Genomic DNA, 19,783 nt, shown 5'->3' with positions numbered 1-19,783 from the left:
AATCTGGCTAGCTTGTTCTGGGATGTTTGGAGTCTAGATTTGAGGGTTTTGGAGGTGCTAGGGTACCAGGAGGTGCATGCGTAATCGAAAAAGGGTTGAATGAGAGTTCCCGCTAGAATCTTCATGGTGCTTTTGTTGACCAGAGAGGAGATTCTGTCGAGAAATCTCGTTCGTTGGTTGACCTTTTTGATTTCCTTGGTTGCCATTTTATCACAGGAAAGATTAGCCTCTAGAATGGAACCTAGGTAGGTGACCTCATCTTTCCTGGTGATAACAATGTCACCCACTTTTATAGTGAAGTCACTAACTTTCTTAAGGTTGATTTGGGATCCAAATAGGATGGATTCCGTTTTACCTAAGTGTATGGATAGTTTATTGTCAGCGAGCCAGGTGCAAATACTACGGAGTTCAGCACTGACGATTTTTTCCACCTGTGACTTGTCCTTGCCGGATACCAGCAGGGCCGAGTCATCCGCAAACAGGAACAATTCACAGTCGCATGCTGATGACATGTCATTTACATAAATTAGGAACAGTAAAGGCCCTAATATACTGCCTTGGGGGACTCCACAGCTTACTGAGAGGGGGAGGATTGTATACAATTGAATAAACTATGCAGGCCAGTGTGAATTGTTCACTTAATAAGGTTAATTTGTGTCTTTATCATTATTTAAATTTTGTGAACTGAATTGTTCTACATCAAATTATGCTGACAATTGCACTGACTAAAAATGTGTGTTTTTTTTTAAAGTGTGTAAAAATTCATTGTAAAAAAAATAGTGCAGGAAATATGTGTTGCTGTAAAACTCAAGACTCACTTAATTTAAGACTGAAGAAATCGATCCTGTCTGAGAACCAGCCAATGAGGTGTCAAGTTTGATGTCAAGTCTTACAAAGCAGGAAAAAGTGATGGTTGTAAGCCACCATACAATAAAAGGCCTTGAGTTTTGAAGCAACAAGCTGAGATAGGCTCCAGCGACCCCGAAAGGGACAAGCGGTAGAAAATGGATGGATGGATATTTCTGCACAGAATTTTTTTTTACACACTGAATTTTAAAACACAAATTTTGCTCTCAAATTTTCATATGATGAAATTGTCAGCATAATTTGAAGTAAAAAAAATTCCATCCATCCATCCATTTTCTACCGCTCAGTTCACAAAATTCAAACAAACAATTCAGTTACATTAATTTGAATGCAGCTGAGATAGGCTCCAGCACCCCCGCGACCCCAAAAGGGACAAGCGGTAGAAAATGGATGGATGGATGGAATTCAGTGTCCAAAAAAAGCTTTCATAGTAAAAACTAATTAACTTCCATTTTCACTAGTTTCTAAACTCCACACGATTGTATGTTGTTAAATTAACATCATATATTTTTTAGTTTAGTTTAGCTAAGAGTGAAGGGCCGCGCCGAAAAGAAAAAATGACATTCGGAAATAAAATAAAAACAATTTATTTTGTCAATAACGACACTACTTTAGTCTGAGTACGTCTTTATATTAGTCATTAAAGTTGATCTGGCATCTATCTATAGCTATTGTACAACGTGTAACACCATGTCGCCTGTGTGTCATAACGAGGTCTCAGAAGTTGACCTAATTGTCCAACGAGGGATCATTACACATATAGATTGACATGTGGACACTGTTTTTGCTCCTGTAGACAGACAGCTGTGTCTACCAGTGGTCTACCATGTTATGTGCAAAATGGGGGCGGTCCAATCACGGGACATGGTGTCAAGTAAGAGTGGCACAGCAGCAGTCACAGAGCTAAGTTTACCACAAGCAGAGACTAAGTCTGGACTGTCTCGGAGAGGTTTTTCCTAAAAACTTTTTGTTTTCTTTAAGGGGGTAAAAGGACAAAGGACCCATGATGCAATCTTGTGCAAGGTGTGGGTTTGTGGTGTACCCAGCGGAGAAGATCAACTGCATTGACCAGGTATTACAAAGAAGTCTCTAGTGATTGTTTATTTTTTTGTTGTCTTGTTTGTTAAAATGTAATGTTATTGGTCATTAATACAAGCACTGAGTCTTATTTTGTTGTCATCTTATCTATGGCAACACTGACAACATAAAACGGGTGTAAAATAAATATAGTCAAATCAATAAAATAACAAAAATAAATGTAATTGAATTACAGTTGTACTGAAAATTATTCAACCCTCTTTGTAAATTCTACATTTGAAAACAACAGAAGTAGTACAGGAGGTTCTGCAGGTCAAATGCAGTGAATAATTTCGCCACACCTAGTGTGTGTGACAATCATTGGTACTTTAACTTTAACTTAACATGCACTTTTCTACACAACAAATATGAACTATTGTAGTTTTTTTTAATGACCTGTAGTATTAACTAAGTTTCTACAAGATTTTAAATAGATTCTAGAAAATAATTAATCGATTTAGAATCAAAGTAAATTGAAATCGCGATTTGGATTTGAATCGATTTTTTTGAGCACCCCTGGTTCCAACTGTGCATAAAGTACCGTAGGCATGACAAAAACAAAGAGTTATCAAATTTAAACATAAGTCAGAATTTACAGAGATTAATTTGTCTTTATTACGAAAGCTTTTTTGGACACTAATTTACACTACCGTTCAAAAGTTTGGGGTCACCCAAACAATTTTGTGGAATAGCCTTCATTTCTAAGAACAAGAATAGACTGTCGAGTTTCAGATGAAAGTTCTCTTTTTCTGGCCATTTTGAGCGTTTAATTGACCCCACAAATGTGATGCTCCAGAAACTCAATCTGCTCAAAGGAAGGTCAGTTTTGTAGCTTCTGTAACGAGCTAAACTGTTTTCAGAATAGTGAACATGATTGCACAAGGGTTTTCTAATCATCAATTAGCCTTCTGAGCCAATGAGCAAACACATTGTACCATTAGAACACTGGAGTGATAGTTGCTGGAAATAGGCCTCCATACACCTATGTAGATATTGCACCAAAAACCAGACATTTGCAGCTAGAATAGTCATTTACCACCTTAGCAATGTAAAGAGTATTTCTTTAAAGTTAAGACTAGTTTAAAGTTATCTTCATTGAAAAGTACAGTGCTTTTCCTTCAAAAATAAGGACATTTCAATGTGACCCCAAACTTTTACCTGATTTTTTTGCATTTGAATTTTGTGAACTAAATCAAATTATACCAACAATTTCATTGAAAAAAAAATGGATGAGTAAAATTTGTGTGCTCAAAAATTCTGTTTGTTAAAATACAGTTTTGGAAAATTCAAGTGTATAAGAATTCGGTGCAGAGAAATTCAGTGTAGAAATCGAAAGTGACTTCAAACTTGACACCTCATTGGCTGGTTCTGAGACAGGATCGATTGCTTCAGTCTTAATTTATCGGAAAAGGCTCTTGCGTTTTGAAACTACAAATATTTTTGCACTAAATTTTCTGCACTGACTTTGATATACGGAATTTCTACAAACTGAATGATAAAACACTGTACTTTAACAAACAGAATTTTTAAACACACACTTTTGCTCACAAATTTATACTCAATCAAATTGTCAGTTCACAAAATTTAAACGCAAAGAAAAGCTTTCATAAAAAAGACACAAATTAACGTCCACCGAATTAGTTAATGTTCCAAAATAATCTACTTTAAATTAAGATTTTTTTTTATACGCAAACCATGCCTGGATGCCTGCATGCTACACTATAAGATGAAAGCCACTTTTGTTTGAGCTTAAGGATGAAAGCTTCACTCCTTTGGGGATAATCATGTGATTTATCCATCGCAGAACTGGCACAAAGCATGTTTTCACTGCGACATCTGCAAGATGGTGCTGACAGCCAACAACTTTGTCAGCCACAAGAAGAGGCCATACTGCTCAGTGTGAGTACTCCCGCCATCTCCCTTTTCTTTGTTTCCGCGTCATACAAATCGACTTATTTCAACTATTACGCCTGCAGACACAACCCGAGGAACAACACCTTCACCAGCGTGTACCAGACGCCCGTCAACATCAACGCCAAGAAGCAAAGCAATGCCAGCAGCGAGGTGAGGAGGTGATGTCATGTTGTCCATGTCAAGGTGTGTCTGCTGACATGCTAACATAAGTTATTGTCTCTGCAATGAGAGCCGTCGTTTATAATTTTTGGGACATGACTCAGGAGGAGTCTATGTTAAGACCTCAGGGAGGCTTGGATCATTTTGCACCTAAATTCCCTGCTTCCCGCATTTACACGTTTGGCGCTCAAATTACTTCACTTAAACAGGCTTCCACTGCATCTTTTCTTTAGTGATGGCAGCCCTGTGGAATGGAGAGTGCGCCTCGGGTTATTTCGGTGACTTCGCTCAAGCCCACTTTATGCTTCAGGTGGCTAAAATTATACACCGAGTGGAGGGGCAGAGAGAGGGGCAAAAAAAAAAGGACCGCCCGGCATCGCTTCCTCTCCTCCACCTGTTCCTGTCTGTCTTATTACGTCTCTGTCTCAAAATCCACATGAGGCTCCTGACTTATAGTAGCAGCAGGCTCGTTAACTCCTCATCTACTGTACGTCTCCAGAGAGATTTGGGGTCTCAACGTGTTGATATTTATTATGACAGTCAACTTCTCACCCTCAATTCTAGATCTTTATAGCATATACCGACTGATTTTTCTTGCTTTGTCTTCTTTCAAGAACAATTGTGGTACAAAATACTGTAACACATGACATCATATCATAAACTGATGAGGCTCTATCACAGAACCCTATGGGACTCCACAAGCAATTTACTATGACTAACATTGTTTTATATCAGGCTGTTTTGAAGATTTCCCCACAACTTCTAGTGTATTAGTCAATTTTTGCAATTTTGGATAAACAGGATCTGTTAGAAAACTTGTTTCTGATGTGATTAACTCCAAAAATTGTGATTATTGTGATCAATAAATAAAATGAATTTCTATCAATGTGAAATCTACAAACTGTTTGGAGAATATTACTTTATATCCAACACAGAAGTTGTGGTACCCCACAGGCATAAAACGGTTTTATGTAAGGAGTTTAAACAGATTTTATAGTCAAGTGTCAAACATAATTTCATAAACTCATTTAGTGGTGAACTTTGGAATGATTGTGGAGAAACATGAGCTGTTTTAAAACAAATTTTCTGATCTAATCAACTTCCGTTTTCCCCAAGAAACTAGTTGTGATCAACACATAAAATGACTTTTCATCGATGTGATATCTATAGACTGTTTGAACAATTTAGAAGATTACAGGTACATCATATCACAAACCAACAAGGCCCCAACACAGAATCTTGTGATACTTCACGTGCCTTTCCAGTATGACCAAAACTGTTTTAAATACATTTTTGTGCAGTTTTTGCAGTGTCAAATATATTTTCATAAACTCATTTAGTGTTAAACTTTGGAATGATTGTGGAGAAACATGAGCTGTTTTAAAACAATGTTTTGGATCTAATCAACTTCAGTTTTTCTCAAGAAGATAGTTGTGATCAACAAATAAAATGACTTCTCATCGATGTGATATCTATAGACTGTTGGAACAATTTAGAAGATTACATGTACATCATATCACAAACCAACAAGGCCCCAACACAGAACCCTGTGGTACTTCACACGCCTTTGCAGTATGACCAAAACGGTTTTATATATATTATTGTGCAGTTTTTGCAGTTAAATGTCAAACGTATTTTCATAAACTAATTTAGTGTTGAACCTTGGAGTCCCTGCAGAGAAACATGAGCTGTTTTAAAACAAGTTTCACAAAACCAACGAGGCCCCAAAACAGAACCCTGTGGTACTTCACAGGCCTTCCGATATGACTAAACATTTTTTTATATACGATTATAAACTGATATAGTTTTGAATTTTGGCGTCGAAACATGAGCTGTTTAAAAATGTGTTTCTGATGGCCTTTAACTCCAAAAACAATTTTTTTTCTCCTTGAAAATATTAAAATAACTTTCTATAGAAGTGATACCTACAAACTGTTTGGACACAATATAATATAAAACATCATATCCTAAACCAAAGATGCCCCAATACAACACTCTGGGGGAGTCTGCCAGTAAACCTACGCCGTTAATGCTACTCAAGCCATTTTGTGTCAAATCGATTTTCAAATTCCCTAAAAATGGCTCTAAGCTCTGCCGCCTTGCCACGTGTCCAGTGTGCGCTTGTGCAAACGTGTCGCTGGTCTCTGCTTTTAACGTTTTGTGGTGTATGTGCGCTTTGTAGCTGAAGTACCGTGAAGAAGGCGATCGTTTTATGTCCACGTTCCACCATGACATGCGGTCCATGGAGCTGGAGAAAGCTCGTCTGGCCAATCAGGTGAGCTCCTGGGAGAGGGACTGGCCTTTCGCCAGTTAGAGGGAGTTCTAAATCCAAATTGTTGGTTATATTTTCAGGAACCTCAACCCTCTTTAGTGACATTTAGTGATCATGGTGGCTTTGTACACCAAACCTTAGTACCACTTAAATTTTAAAATGCTGGATGTGTTCTGTATGCATACAGACCTTCAAGTCTCAGTCGGAGTTCTCCCAGCAGCAGTCGTGGTACACCAACCAGGAGATAGTGACTATGTCCCAGGCCCAGAACACTGTCAGTGATGTGAGTTCACTCCCATCTTCATTTATTAAATTATTATTTTGTCACAATATCGGTGTAGTGAGCTGATACCATGTTTACAGGTAAAGTACACAGAGGAGAACGAGCAGTCTAAAGGCAAAGGCAGCTTCCCCGCCATGATCACACCAGGATACCAGGCCGTGAAAAACGCTAACACGCTGGCAAGCAACGTAAGTTTAAGTTTTTGTGCATCATTATGTGTCTCAAAGAGCCAACGTGGAGGAGCTCTTTGTGTTCTATCCCTACAGCTTGAATATAAAAAAGGACACGAGGAGAGAGTTTCAAAGTACACCGCCTTTGTCGACCCCCCGGAGGTGATCCTGGCCAAGAAACAAGGACAGATTGTCAGCGATGTGAGTCGATGAATGTACCCCCCTTTTTGTATCCCTATGCAATTAGGTTACAGTTACAACGGACTGGTAAATAAATTAGTAACTATTTTGATGTATTTGAGATTTTTTGTGTTTTATTAAAAGAAACAGCTATGCATCAGTTTATAGTATAATATTACATTTAAACAGATGGAGTCCCAGTAGAGGCCCTTGTTGGATGCCACTAGTACTCGTCATTAATGCAGTTTTATACCAGAATTTTCTTCGCTTAGTTCAATACGGTTCACCCATAAACTCCTTAGCTTCGAATAATGCGTATTCGATTGTGCATGCAACTAATTCATATTCTTGCTGCAGTATGCCTACACAGAGGAGTACGAGCAACATAGAGGCAAAGGCAGCTTCCCTGCACATCTCACGCCAGGGTACAAGATGTCAAAAAAGGCCTCAGAACAGGCTAGCAATGTAAGCATGAAAATACACACGTGTACAGTATATTGTCCAAGATAGCTGGTCACTGGTTACTGATGGTTTCCTCGTATGTGCAGATAAAGTACCGTCATGTGTACGAGCAGGAGATTAAGGGCAAAGCCAGTGCAGACGCGGCGGCGATTGATGTGCTCCACGCCAGAGAGAACGCAGAAAACATCAGCCAGGTTATCCATGTTTTATGCCTTGTTAAAATATGTGTGATGCAATCGGAGGGAGAGAACATTTTTGTCACCAGGGGTTAATCGAAATTTGTCGCCTAGTGAATCAGGTTTAATATGCTTATCCCAAATTGTATACTTTCTGCTCATTTGAATGTTTTGATTATAAATATATGTGGCTAGCAGGGCCGTAACTAGGATTTGACATATACCGAGGTCAAAAATTGGTGGTTCAAGAGAACCTTTGAAAGGCTGATTTGATGTGTATCCCAGCACCATATAAATAATATTACCCTGAGCAACACAATGCATTTCCAGAATAACAAAAGCTTGCAGTTGAAGTAGAACTATCACATGTTGTATTATCTGACATCTATGACAATCAGCATGATTTTGTAACAGTCCACTTTTTTATTAATATGCTGAAGTTTTGCGTATTAAAACATTTTAACATCAATAGAACATACATTTAACACCATTCCACAGTTTCAATTAGACTAGACTAGACTAGACTAGACTTCTAGACTAGACTTCCTTTTTATTGTCATTCAAATTTGAACTTTACAGTACAGATAAGAACAAAAATTTGTTACATAAGCTCATGGTAGTGCAGGATAAAAAAGCAATAAGGTGCATATATAAATAAATAAATAGGTTACTGTACAGATAAATATATTGCACTTTTTCACATGCAGCCAGGTTTATGTATGTATGTATGTTATATTGTCTTTTTTATTCCAGCGAGTTAATCCATTTTGGGGGGAGTTGAAGGGATAATTATGATGTGTTCAAGAGTCTTACGGCCTGAGGGAAGAAGCTGTTACAGAACCTGGAGGCTCTGCTTCGGAGGCTGCTGAACCTCTTTCTATGACCGGGATTCGAACCCACCACTTTCTGTTTACATTTGGGGAAACATTTTATATGAAGGGCCTTATCATTCAATAACACATTTGACATGTGCTGTGCTTCTTTACGTAAAACGAGCCCCCCATGGATCGCGAAGACCTACGCGCAGCTAAGTTTAGGGCGGGCGTGCTTGATCTCTGTGAACAGAGCCTGGCTGACATGAAAATGGTATTTTCCCCGACAGCTCATTCAGATGAAACCAACATCAGCTATGTCAGTGTAATTAAATGTTAATGTTATGTTGACAGCACATTTCAGATCGGATGATGTTTATAGTAAAAGTTGATGTCATTGTGTTACATTGCTGGAGTTGCAGCCCGCAGTTCATGACCAAAGATCGTTTATTGTGAGAAGAGGCGCAGTACAGTACAGCGCGGACGATGTCCTACACAAAGTACTATTTGCGTCAGTCGTATCAACTTCTTTTTGTCACTTAAAAAAATGCAGAAGACATGACCTCGGTGTCCTCAATGGTAGTTACGGCCGTGGTGGCCAGTAAGTGTAAAGAAAGGATTATTTTTTCAAAATGTGCCTACACTCTTTATCTTGGGGACCTATTTGGACCCATTGACTCTCTTTACAACCACATATTGTTTTATATTGTAACGCTTATGATGATTTTCCAGAAATATTTTCCCGAAAAAAGGGTACTGAACTTGTTGAAAAGATTTGTTATTAAAATATATTCAGTATTAGTTTCTTGAAAGGGGCTGTTTTTGGACCTAAGGGTAAAAAAACGTAACTTTAAGGGGTTTAATATGGACGTGTGTACTTTTTGATGCAGATTGCCTACACAGAAGCGTACGAGCAGCAGCGAGGCAAAGGAAGCTTCCCTGCGATGATAACCCCCGGTTACTATCTGGCAAAGAAGGCTCAGGAAAACGCCAGTGACGTGAGTATAAAAAGTAGTGTGGCTTCCCAATTAAAAAAAAAAAAATGACGCCACCACCTAATGGTACTAATGACTGCAAAGAGGAAACATATGATGATAACCAAAAAAAAGGAAATAGGGAATAAAGTTTACTATAACATTAAAAACGCTGTATACAGTATGATAAGAGTGATAAAATTAATTTACCATTTTTTCCAAGCTATAGAGCGCACCGGTATTTAAGCCAGACCCACCAAATATTAGAATTAATAAATATTTTTACATATATTAGCAGCACTGGACTATAATCTGCAGATATATACCAGTACAAAATAGTTTTGTAAATGATTATTTACATACCTTAATTGTTTCCAAACGGTGCCTGTCAAGCGGCAGTAAAACAGCTGATCAAACAGTCGTCGTCATGAAGCTAAGTCTCCAATCAGCTAAACAAACTCAATAACTCCACGGTGACCTTTTGGTGAATTTACGAAACTGAAAAAACTACAAAAAACATACTATTGTAAGTTAATAATACTAACACAGACACTTTTAAATGTGTTAGCATATTTGCTTACGCCAACAACGCTAGCTTTATTACATCATGACAGTGCGTATAAATATGCATAAAACCCCTCCTACAGACATCATACATGGGACGGTTAGTAAGTATGAATAGTAGTTATATTGTAAAACTTACAAACGTTGCTTGGATTGATGAATGAAGAATCCTTTTGAGCAGAAACACTATGGAGGGTTACACTTCCGGTTCAAGGCACGAAACAGGAAGTACATTCTCAACACGCAGCACCTACAGTGAGCGAACTCGTACATAAGATGGCGCCATTGCACAAAACATTGACACATATTTTCAGTGTTATATGAAAACTATTTGTTGAATACAAAGCATTATGGCTGTTAGCGAAGAAAAACCCATAAATTAGCCACGCCATTTTATAACCTGAAGGATTCGAAGCGTGGGGAAAAAGTAGCGTCTTACAGTCCGGAAAATACAGTAGTATCACAAGGCTTTAATAATTCTACTCATTTTTGTTCAGTTTCAGTTAATAAAATGGTTATGATGCTGGCCAGTAACTGATTGATTATCTTGACAGAATTCTCTATAGAATGTCAACCGGTCTGGCTCTCTTGCTGGCTGTGCGGCTAAAAACAGAGCCTGGATCAGTTGTGTCACCATGCAAACTATTTGGAAATAAATCTCCAAGCATTACTAATCGCCCATTTTTTTCTCCTTGCAATAACCATCCTTGTCATCGAACCCTCGCAAGCTAAACCCTGTATGTTGTTCTTCTTAGACTAGACCAGCAAACTCACATCCGTCTCTCTCCTTGCATTCTCCAGCTGAAATACAGAAAAGATCTAAATAAGATGAAGGGATCATCGCATTACCACAGTCTGACCTCCGAGGACAACTTGGCTCTGAAGAACGCTCGGAAAATCAACAAGCTGGTCAGCGAGGTGAGGACTGACTCGTATGTGCCCCGCACACCAAAAATGGAAGCCCGGCATCCCTGACATGCTTGTGCTTTACCTCCAAGGCCACGAGGCTTGAAGGTCTATTCTGAACAAAGACACGTTAGCCATGCTGGTCATTAGTGTCTATTACATGTCTCCTTTGTGTCATCTCTTCGCCACGTCGCTTGTGGAGTCACTTTACCGTATATTAATCGCACAGGAATGCCTGTTTGCGCAAACTGTGGTATGAGCAGGGCCGCCCCACCGTCTAGGCAGAACACGCGCAGTGCGTAGGGCCCTGTGATCCTGAGGGGGGGCCCAGTTTTGCGTGACGAAGCGCATTTAAATGTAATTTAATGACTGACAGGGCACTTTATATGAAACAAAATCCTCGTCGCCACTATTATGTTAGTACCACTATGGACTAGACTCTCACAATATTATGCTAGATCCACTCGACGTCCATTGCACCGGTCGCCCGGGGGGTGCCCCACATCTGCGGTCCCCTCCAAGGTTTCTCATTGTCATCCCATTGGGTTGAGTTTTTTTCTTACCCTGATGTGGGATCTGAGCCGAGGATGTTGTTGTGGCTTGTGCAGCCCTTTGAGACACTCGCGATTTAGGGCTATATAAGTAAACTTGAGTAATGTGTGGATGGGTACTGAAATATCAATACAGCTGATACCTGATCTTTCTGCTCTAATATTGATTCTCCAATCAAACTATTGATACTTTTGATAATTTAGTTATTTAAGATAATGTATATCATTAACAGGAGCACAGAGTTAAGTAACTAAAACTGAGATCTTGTCTAAATGAAATGCGATTGGTGGGAACTACTTTTTAGTGAGTAGGTAAGTACGTAATGCCCAAGCGCAGCGGTACACCGTCCTGTGCTGAGTCATTCAGTCTGTCATTTGTTTATTTAGAAAAATGACTGGCAATTAAAATGTGTCACTCAGTAGTATTATAAAACTGCAAGTGTATGTATCCTTTTACGGTAGGCTATTTGGAGAGTTAAATATAAATAAAATATCACATTCAGTGCAGAATAACGACATCATTTGTTTTTTCCTGTGATTTTATATGGTTTGAAGATGATTCTTTAAAAGCACTTTAAATGCATTATTTTTTAAATCCTATTAGACACATTAGGTATATTTCCACTAAGTATCGGTATCTGTATTGCCGATACCAGCATTAATTTTTCTCTGTATCAGAACGCACATCACTTCAAGCCGCTTTCTGCTCCGTCAACAAGTCCTGGGTTTGAATCCCAGACAGAGTTGATTTTGGAAGATAAATACATGTATGTTTCAATTATGTAAAAAAAAAAAATATTTCCCATTAATTAGTTTTAGTAAGAAACATGCATTAAATTAAATTAAAGTTTGATTAAGAAATATATAAAAATAATTTCACATGAAAAAGGATACAAAATATTGTAATGGTAAGGGGGGGCCTCCAAATAAAATATTGCTTAAGGCCCCAGTACTTAACAACAACACTAGATGTTTTTTAAAATTAATATTAGACACATGAAATAATTGTACAAACACACGTTTTTATTATTTATAACATCTTTGATGAACCTTCTATGTTTTTGCATGCGAACAGGTGGAATATAAGAAGGACTTGGAGAACAGCAAAGGTCACAGCATCAATTTCTGCGAGACGCCACAGTTCCAAAACGCTGCCAAAGTGGCAAAATTCACAAGTGACGTAAGTTCTGCATGGACACAAGGGAGCACCATGTGTCACAACAAAAGTTTGAGTTTATTTCGAACAGGCATAGAATTACAACATGATACATCACAATTTCCAGTTTCTCTTTTTTCAATGCATCTTGTGTTGTTACTGACGACCTGCATCTGCGTTTAAAAGAACAAATACAGAGAGAAGTACACCAGCGACAGGGGTCACTATGAAGACTCTGTAATGGATAAAAAGACTGTGCACGCCATTAAAGCCAGAAAGCTGGCCAGCGACGTAAGCCTTGATGCTCATTTGTGATCATGTGTATGGATATGAATGTTTTTGTCTGAGAAGAGAATGTACATCTTGTACGATCCAGATCACGTATAGACAAGGTCACGACCAAGATCAAGGTGAATACACCTACCAGGCCACGCTAACACCAGGCTACCGCAGTCAAAGGAAGCTGGACCCGTTAAAAGACGTCAGTTCCTTCTCTTTATCTTTTTGTTTGTGTGCATTATTAGATTAATAGGTTTGGACTGTGAATGTTCTGTTTTGTTTCTGCCTGCAGAAGATCTACAGGCAGCACATTGACCAAGTCAAGTACAGCGCGGTGACGGACACACCGCAGATCCTCCTGGCGAGGAAAAACGCTCAACTCATCAGCAATGTGAGCTTGTCAAAGATTGTCTATATGACAGGAGCATGCTGCTGCTTTTAAGGATCTACTGCACAATTGCTAATCAAACATCTTTTGTATGACAGGAGTGCTTTTTTGTCCTTAAGAATTTATCTACTGCAAAAACATTAGTCAAAGATCCTAAATATGACAAGAGTGCTCTGCTTGTTTAAAGGACCTATTTTTTTTTGTATTTACTGCAAAAATGGTAGTCAACGAGCCAATATACTCTGACAGGAGGGCTCGGCTGTTTTTAGGAATCCTCTGCAAAAACACTAGTAAAAGATCCTATTTATGACAAGAGCGCTCTGCGCGTTAAAAGAACCTAGTTCAAATTGGTAGTCAACAATCTTCTTTATGACAGGAGTGAAGTGAAGTGAATTATAATTATATAGCGCTTTTCTCTAGTGACTCAAAGTGCTTTTACATAGTGAAACCCAATATCTAAGTTACATTTAAACCAGTGTGGGTGGCACTGGGAGCAGGTGGGTAAAGTATCTTGCCCAAGGACACAACGGCAGTGACTAGGATGGCGGAAGCGGGGATCGAACCTGGAACCCTCAAGTTGCTGGCACGGCCACTCTACCAACCGAGCTATAGTGCTGTGCTGTTTTTAGAAATTGCCTGCAAAGATGGTGGTCAAAGATCCTCTATAAAAGGAACACTTTGCTGTTTTTAGGATACGATCGGATAGGATACACTTTATTCATCCCACAACGGGGAAATTATTGAGGTTGCAATGCAGATTCAAAAAGTCCACAAATAATAAGGTAAAAACTCATGAAAACAAGAGGGAAACATTAAAGAACACAGAGGACATCCATCCATCCATTTTCTACCGCTTGTCCCTTTTGAGGTTGCGGTGGGTGCTGGAGCCTATCTCAGCTGGGCCACTAGGGCCAATTTAGTGTTGCCAATCAACCTATCCCCAGGTGCATGTCTTTGGAGGAGGGACGAAGCTGGAGCACCCGGAGGGAACCCACACAGTTACGAGGAAAACATGCCAACTCCACACAGAAAGATCCAGAGCCCAGGATCGATCCAAGGACCTTCGTATTGTGCGGCACACGCACTAACCCTGTCCCACCGTGCTGCCCACAGAGGACATAAAGTACATTAAAAGAGCACAGCGCTGATGCAACCAGCTGCCACTTCAGTGGCGCCATTTCTGCATACAGCTACAAAAGTAAAACACAACGAAAAACATAAAAATGAGCAATGCTTATTGCGCACATACGATTGCGCCATGCATAGACAAATAACAAAACAAAACAAAAACACCATTCCAACATCCATATACACTGCGGGGGCTTCTGCAGTACTCCTCGTCATCTTCTGCTGGGGTGGGGTCACCACGGCTCGAGACAGGAACAGACCTAAAAAGCGTCCAAGAGAGCCAACGCCGTCCTAGGCTGCCCACCAGCCCCAAGCTGACGCGCGAGAATCCATCCAGTTAGAAGGAAGTATCTGATACATGCTCATTCAGCCAGGGCTTTGTGAAGCTCGCCTATCCCGCCACTCGGCGCTATAGCTCCGCAACCCTGTCTCTCCTTCCGCATCTCCTCCGGTCTCTCCACGCGGACTCCGGTGCGGCAGATAGCCCAGCAGTGGTTTTCAGTGCAAACATGGCCAGGGCTAAAAGTCCACAAAAGTCCCCCCCTTGTTGCAAAGGGCAGAGGGGGCCTGAACCAAAAGGCAAAAAACACACAAGAGGTAAATATCAAGGACACACACGAGCACAGAGCTCCTGCAACCAGCAGCCACTACAACAGCGCCATCTTGAAAAAAATTTGATCTCTTAAGGATCCACTGCAAAAATGGCAATCAAAGGTCCTATATTCAACAAGCGTGTTTGACTGTTTTTTATAAAAATGTACCGCTGTTTTTAGGAATTTACTGCAAAAATATTAGTCCAAGAGCCTTTATATCGCTGGGGTGTGATGCTGTTTTTAGAAATCAACTGCAAAAGTACTAGTCAAAGGTCCTATGTGTAAAAGGAGCGTTTAGATGTTTTTGTAGGAATGTACTGCAGTTTTTAGGAATCCACTGCAAAAACTGTATGCATAGTAGTCAACGATCTTCTTCATGACAGGAGCGCTCTGCTGTTTTTAACGATCTACTGCAAAACTGTTTGTCAACGGTCCTAAATATATCAGGAGTGTGCTGCTGTCTGTAGAAATGTATATGACAGGAGGGCACTGCCGTTTTTAAAAATTAACTGCTGTTTTTTAGGAATCCACTGCAAAAACACTAGTCAAAGGTCTTGTATATAGCAGGAGCGTTCGGCTGTTTTTGTAGGATAATATATCACTGTTTTTATTAATCTACTGTAAAATGCTATCCAAATACCCTTTTTATTACAGGAGCGAACTGTCTTTTTTTTATTTTCTTTTTTTTTTAGAAATGAACAGCTGTTTTTAGAAATATACCAAAAAAATGCTAGTCAAACATTACAGGGGCATGCTGCTGTTTTTAGAAATGTACGGCTGTTTTTTAAGAATCAAATGCAAAAATGCAAAGATTTGATATGAATTTTCTGCTGGTTTAGCAGTCTGCTGCAAAAACATTAGTCTCTCCCATGTAAAATTGGTGACATTTTCGACACGCAGGCTACCCGTTAAATACGGCTGCTATGAACCGAACAAAAGTGACGTGCACAAAACAAAAAAATGGAATGAATTACTTCAAATCTATTTTTCTTCTCAGCTAAATTACAAAGCGGACTATGAGAATACCAAGCACCTGTACACACTCTCCCAGGACCTGCCCCAGATCAAAAAAGCCAAAGACAATGCCGCCTTGTGCAGTGGCGTAAGTGCACCTATTACCGTATATACAAAGTACATATGAATGTATTCCCTGCTCGCATGTTATTCCTCCATGCCAATACAGATTAGATATAAAGAGGAGTGGGAGAAGACCAAATCCAAATCCTGCGACATCGGCGTGGACGACCTTCGCGTCAAAGCAGCAAAGGCTTCCAGAGACCTTGCCAGTGATGTACGAAAAACGATTTAAGCAGAATAGGATAGCGTTGCAGCTCTGAAAGTGTCATGTGTGTTTCAGCTGAAATACAAAGAAAGCTATCTGAAGAACAAGGAAATAGCCGTGGGCGTCAACGTGAGCGACTCAAAGACTCTGCACTCGCTTCAAGTGGCCAAGATGTACAGCGACGTAAGCATGTGTAATTTCCATTAACCGGGACTACTTACTACTAGTTCGCTCACACGGTTGAACTGTTTTGCCAGATTGCGTACAAGAAGAGCTCCAAGGAGAACCAAGCCCGGTACAGCTTGCCTATGGACATGGTCAACCTGAGTCACGCTAAAAAGGCCCAAGCGCTGGCTAGCGACCTGGAATATCGCACCAGGCTCCACGACTACACCGTCATGGCCGATGACATCAAGGTCCAGCAGGCCAAGAAGGCATACGCTCTGCAAAGCGAGGTGAGAAGCAGACATACGTACGTATAAACTAAGCGAACTCATCAAGTCAGCATAAAGAAGTTTCACTGATCTTAGACTCTTCTCGTCAAAACTGCCATTAAGGCATGCTTGGATGCTTTTGGTGTGACAATCCTGACCTCCATCAAACTGACCAACTTTTCTCCCCTGCTGTTCATCAGAACCAGTACCGCACGGACCTGAATTGGATGAAGGGAGTGGGCTGGGAGGCGGAAGGGTGCCTTGACATCACCCAAGCCAAGAAAGCCGGTGATCTGCTCAGCGATGTTAGTTCCCTTAGCCTGTGAGTTAAGATTGAAACATTTCCTCATTTGTCATATGTGCTTCGTTTCGCAGACTAAATACCGCCAGAAAGTGGACAGCATCAAGTTCACCCATGTGGCGGACAACCTCTCCATCAAACACGCCAAGAAAAGCCAGGAACTGCAGAGCAACGTAAGGGTCACCCGGATGAAGACTTACTTTTCTTTAGTTTTGTTACTCACCACAGTCATTGGTCAATCTGATCCTGCCTTTCAGCTGGCGTACAAAGCAAACACTGAGCAGATGATGCACCAGTACACCATGAGCAATGATGAGCCACTATTCCGACAAGCAAAGGCAAACGCCGACCTTCTCAGCGGGGTAAGTTAGCTTTGTAAGGTACTTGAAGTCATGCCCCTGAACTTTAATGTTAGCTAGTTCAGGCTAAATTGTATGGCCTCTAATTCATAGCTCATATCATAGAAACAAGAGAGACGTTCTGTTTTTTTTTTCAATTCCAGAAAGTCTACAGAAGCCAATGGGAGAAGCAGCGGGAAAAGGGTTTCGACCTGCGACTGGATTCGCTTTCCATTCTAACCGCCAAAGCCAAGACAGACCTGGCCAGTGATGTGAGTTATTCTCGAGCTACACTCGGAACGCAAACCCATTCAGGATCTGTTCCACCTTCGGAAAGGAGATTATTCCTAAACTGTGTTGGACTTTTCGGCATTGTTATTTATCACGTGTTTGTAAAAAGTAATTTTCAATAGTGAGAACTTAAAAACAAGAAAACAGGTAGCTAACCTTTACTTTTGATGAGTAGCATTTGGGGCAACACTGCTAAAACTGCAATCTAAGCAACATTAAATCCAAATTCACTATAACAACACAGTATTTACAATTTTTTTTTACCGAGACAAAGATCAAGTCGTATACATCTACGTGGTACTAGAGATTTATACACTTCTCCCCAAATGAGTCTCAGCTTTTCTTCCTGTCACTCACCCACACACCCACACACCTTCTGGAAAAAAGTGATTGAAAAGTTTGGGCAAAAAACAGGAGTTATGATGATGCTTTACTGATCATCATCATCATCGTCTTTAAATTAGCATCATAAGTCCTATCTATCCAGGTTACTGGTGTGTGTGTGTGTGTGTGTGTGTGTGTGTGTGTGTGTGTGTGTGTGTGTGTGTGTGTGTGAGCGATAGGAAGAAAAGTTCCAAGATGACAATCTCTTTTCTGTCTGTGTTCTAGGTAAACAAAAATAGTGTTATTTTATGGAGTTTTGATTTATTCTTGCTTAGATTTCAGTTTTCGCAGTGTTGCTCCAAGTGGTACACATCAAAGTTGGCTAAAATTTGTGTTTTTAAAATTTCACTGTTAGCAACAGTTACTTTTTTGCAGTTCTAGTAGTACCTCAACTTACAAGTTTAATTGGCTCTGTGATGGTGCTCTTAACTCAAAACACTTGTATCTGAAATCAATGTTGCCTTCACACTGACTTTCTTCCTACCCACGGTTGAAAAACAAAGTCCATCTCTAGCTATAAACTAATGTTTTTAATTTCCCTGAGGGAACTCTCCTGAAGGAATCAATAAAGTACTATCTATCTAATGTTTGCGAGTAAGACTAGATGTTTTGGGCGGAGCTTACAGGATTCATTCAATGTGGCATTTTCTACACCAACTAATGGCGGGGATGCTTGTACGGTAACTCCAATTTTTGCTTGCAACTCAAAGCATAGCCCAGAGACAGCTCTTATTTTAAAACACTGTAAAGTTGGGGCACTTTCAAGTTGAGGTACAACTGTACGTGATAAATAACAACGTCAAAATATCCCTTCAAACATGACCGGTCCAGTTTTATACGAATATAAAGATGAAACTCCAAAAATGTAAATATTGTGCAAAGGTTTGTTGATTCCAGCAAATACAGTAGATTTACAAGGTGAAACTAATAAACTATATAGGCTCATAAAATGCAACTCAAGAAAATCCAAGATTGCTTTTGATATAATTTTAATGATTATGGCTTACAGTTTATGTAAACCTCAAATTGAAAACCTCAGAAAATTCTGACTGGGAAGCAAAGGATTTTGCATTCTTGGGACAAATCTCAAGGCTGGTCCACCACCAAACCCACTGAGGCAATTTCTCACTTGTGAGGGATTTCAGTAAACGCGTCTTTAGGATTCCGCCATCTTGTCCGTTTGCAGGTTAAATACAAAGCGCAGTACGAGAGCAACAAAGGCAAGGTGATCGGAATCAAGTCCGTCAGCGACGATTCTCAGATGGCGCACTCGGCTCTGGCCACCAAACTACAGAGTGGCCTCTACTACAAGAAGAACTATGAGGACACCAAGACTCAATTCAAGTAAGTACTCCATTGCTGCATTATACATTTGGTTTGTTCCTGCACTGAATGTTCCAGAACACTGTGATGCTACATCAAAAATGTTTTCTTTTTTTAATAAACATGTAAATCCATCCACCCCCAGTGTCTCTCTGGATATGCTGAATATCAGCCATGCCAAGAAGGCCCAGGACCTGGCAACAGACATCAACTACAGAACGTTCCTCCACGAGTACACGACCCTGCCGATGGACTTGAACATCACCTGGGCAAAGAAGGCCTACGGACTCCAGAGCGATGTCAGTCTTTACGGACAGAAAGTCAAGTCTTCTTCATAAAGTCATTACCGTTTTAGAAGAGATTTTAAAATCAACACGAGTGTTTGTGTGCTTAGAAACTGTACCGATCAGATCTTAACTGGATGAAGGGCGCCGGCTGGGAGGCCTCAAAATCTTTGGATGTCCAGCAGGCCAAAAAAGCCGGAGATCTCGTCAGCGAGGTAACCCTGTGGTCCAGAAT

At 40.1% G+C, this 19,783-nt stretch overlaps 1 protein-coding gene across 1 annotated transcript in view; it reads left to right on the top strand.

Annotated features, from left to right (window-relative positions):
- The first annotated feature begins 1,689 nt into the window (after window positions 1–1,689).
- Window positions 1,690–19,783, top strand: part of nrap (nebulin-related anchoring protein) — a 36,149-nt gene continuing 18,055 nt past the window's right edge. The window contains exons 1-26 of the mRNA XM_062055634.1: window positions 1,690–1,939; window positions 3,749–3,843; window positions 3,921–4,008; window positions 6,200–6,292; window positions 6,477–6,572; window positions 6,653–6,760; window positions 6,839–6,943; window positions 7,280–7,387; window positions 7,471–7,578; window positions 9,263–9,370; window positions 10,712–10,828; window positions 12,443–12,547; window positions 12,710–12,814; window positions 12,900–13,004; window positions 13,095–13,193; window positions 15,909–16,013; window positions 16,095–16,202; window positions 16,269–16,376; window positions 16,451–16,648; window positions 16,828–16,932; window positions 17,003–17,101; window positions 17,186–17,290; window positions 17,431–17,538; window positions 19,128–19,285; window positions 19,410–19,563; window positions 19,659–19,763. Coding sequence (XP_061911618.1) covers window positions 1,871–1,939; window positions 3,749–3,843; window positions 3,921–4,008; window positions 6,200–6,292; window positions 6,477–6,572; window positions 6,653–6,760; window positions 6,839–6,943; window positions 7,280–7,387; window positions 7,471–7,578; window positions 9,263–9,370; window positions 10,712–10,828; window positions 12,443–12,547; window positions 12,710–12,814; window positions 12,900–13,004; window positions 13,095–13,193; window positions 15,909–16,013; window positions 16,095–16,202; window positions 16,269–16,376; window positions 16,451–16,648; window positions 16,828–16,932; window positions 17,003–17,101; window positions 17,186–17,290; window positions 17,431–17,538; window positions 19,128–19,285; window positions 19,410–19,563; window positions 19,659–19,763 — 2,862 coding nt within the window. The 5' untranslated portion in view covers window positions 1,690–1,870. The remainder of the gene's footprint in view (window positions 1,940–3,748; window positions 3,844–3,920; window positions 4,009–6,199; window positions 6,293–6,476; window positions 6,573–6,652; window positions 6,761–6,838; window positions 6,944–7,279; window positions 7,388–7,470; window positions 7,579–9,262; window positions 9,371–10,711; window positions 10,829–12,442; window positions 12,548–12,709; window positions 12,815–12,899; window positions 13,005–13,094; window positions 13,194–15,908; window positions 16,014–16,094; window positions 16,203–16,268; window positions 16,377–16,450; window positions 16,649–16,827; window positions 16,933–17,002; window positions 17,102–17,185; window positions 17,291–17,430; window positions 17,539–19,127; window positions 19,286–19,409; window positions 19,564–19,658; window positions 19,764–19,783) is intronic.

Source organism: Entelurus aequoreus, linkage group LG08, assembly GCF_033978785.1.
Source record: "Entelurus aequoreus isolate RoL-2023_Sb linkage group LG08, RoL_Eaeq_v1.1, whole genome shotgun sequence".
In the NCBI taxonomy this organism is placed as follows: domain Eukaryota; kingdom Metazoa; phylum Chordata; class Actinopteri; order Syngnathiformes; family Syngnathidae; genus Entelurus; species Entelurus aequoreus.
This window is presented reverse-complemented; position numbering and strand designations above follow the sequence as displayed.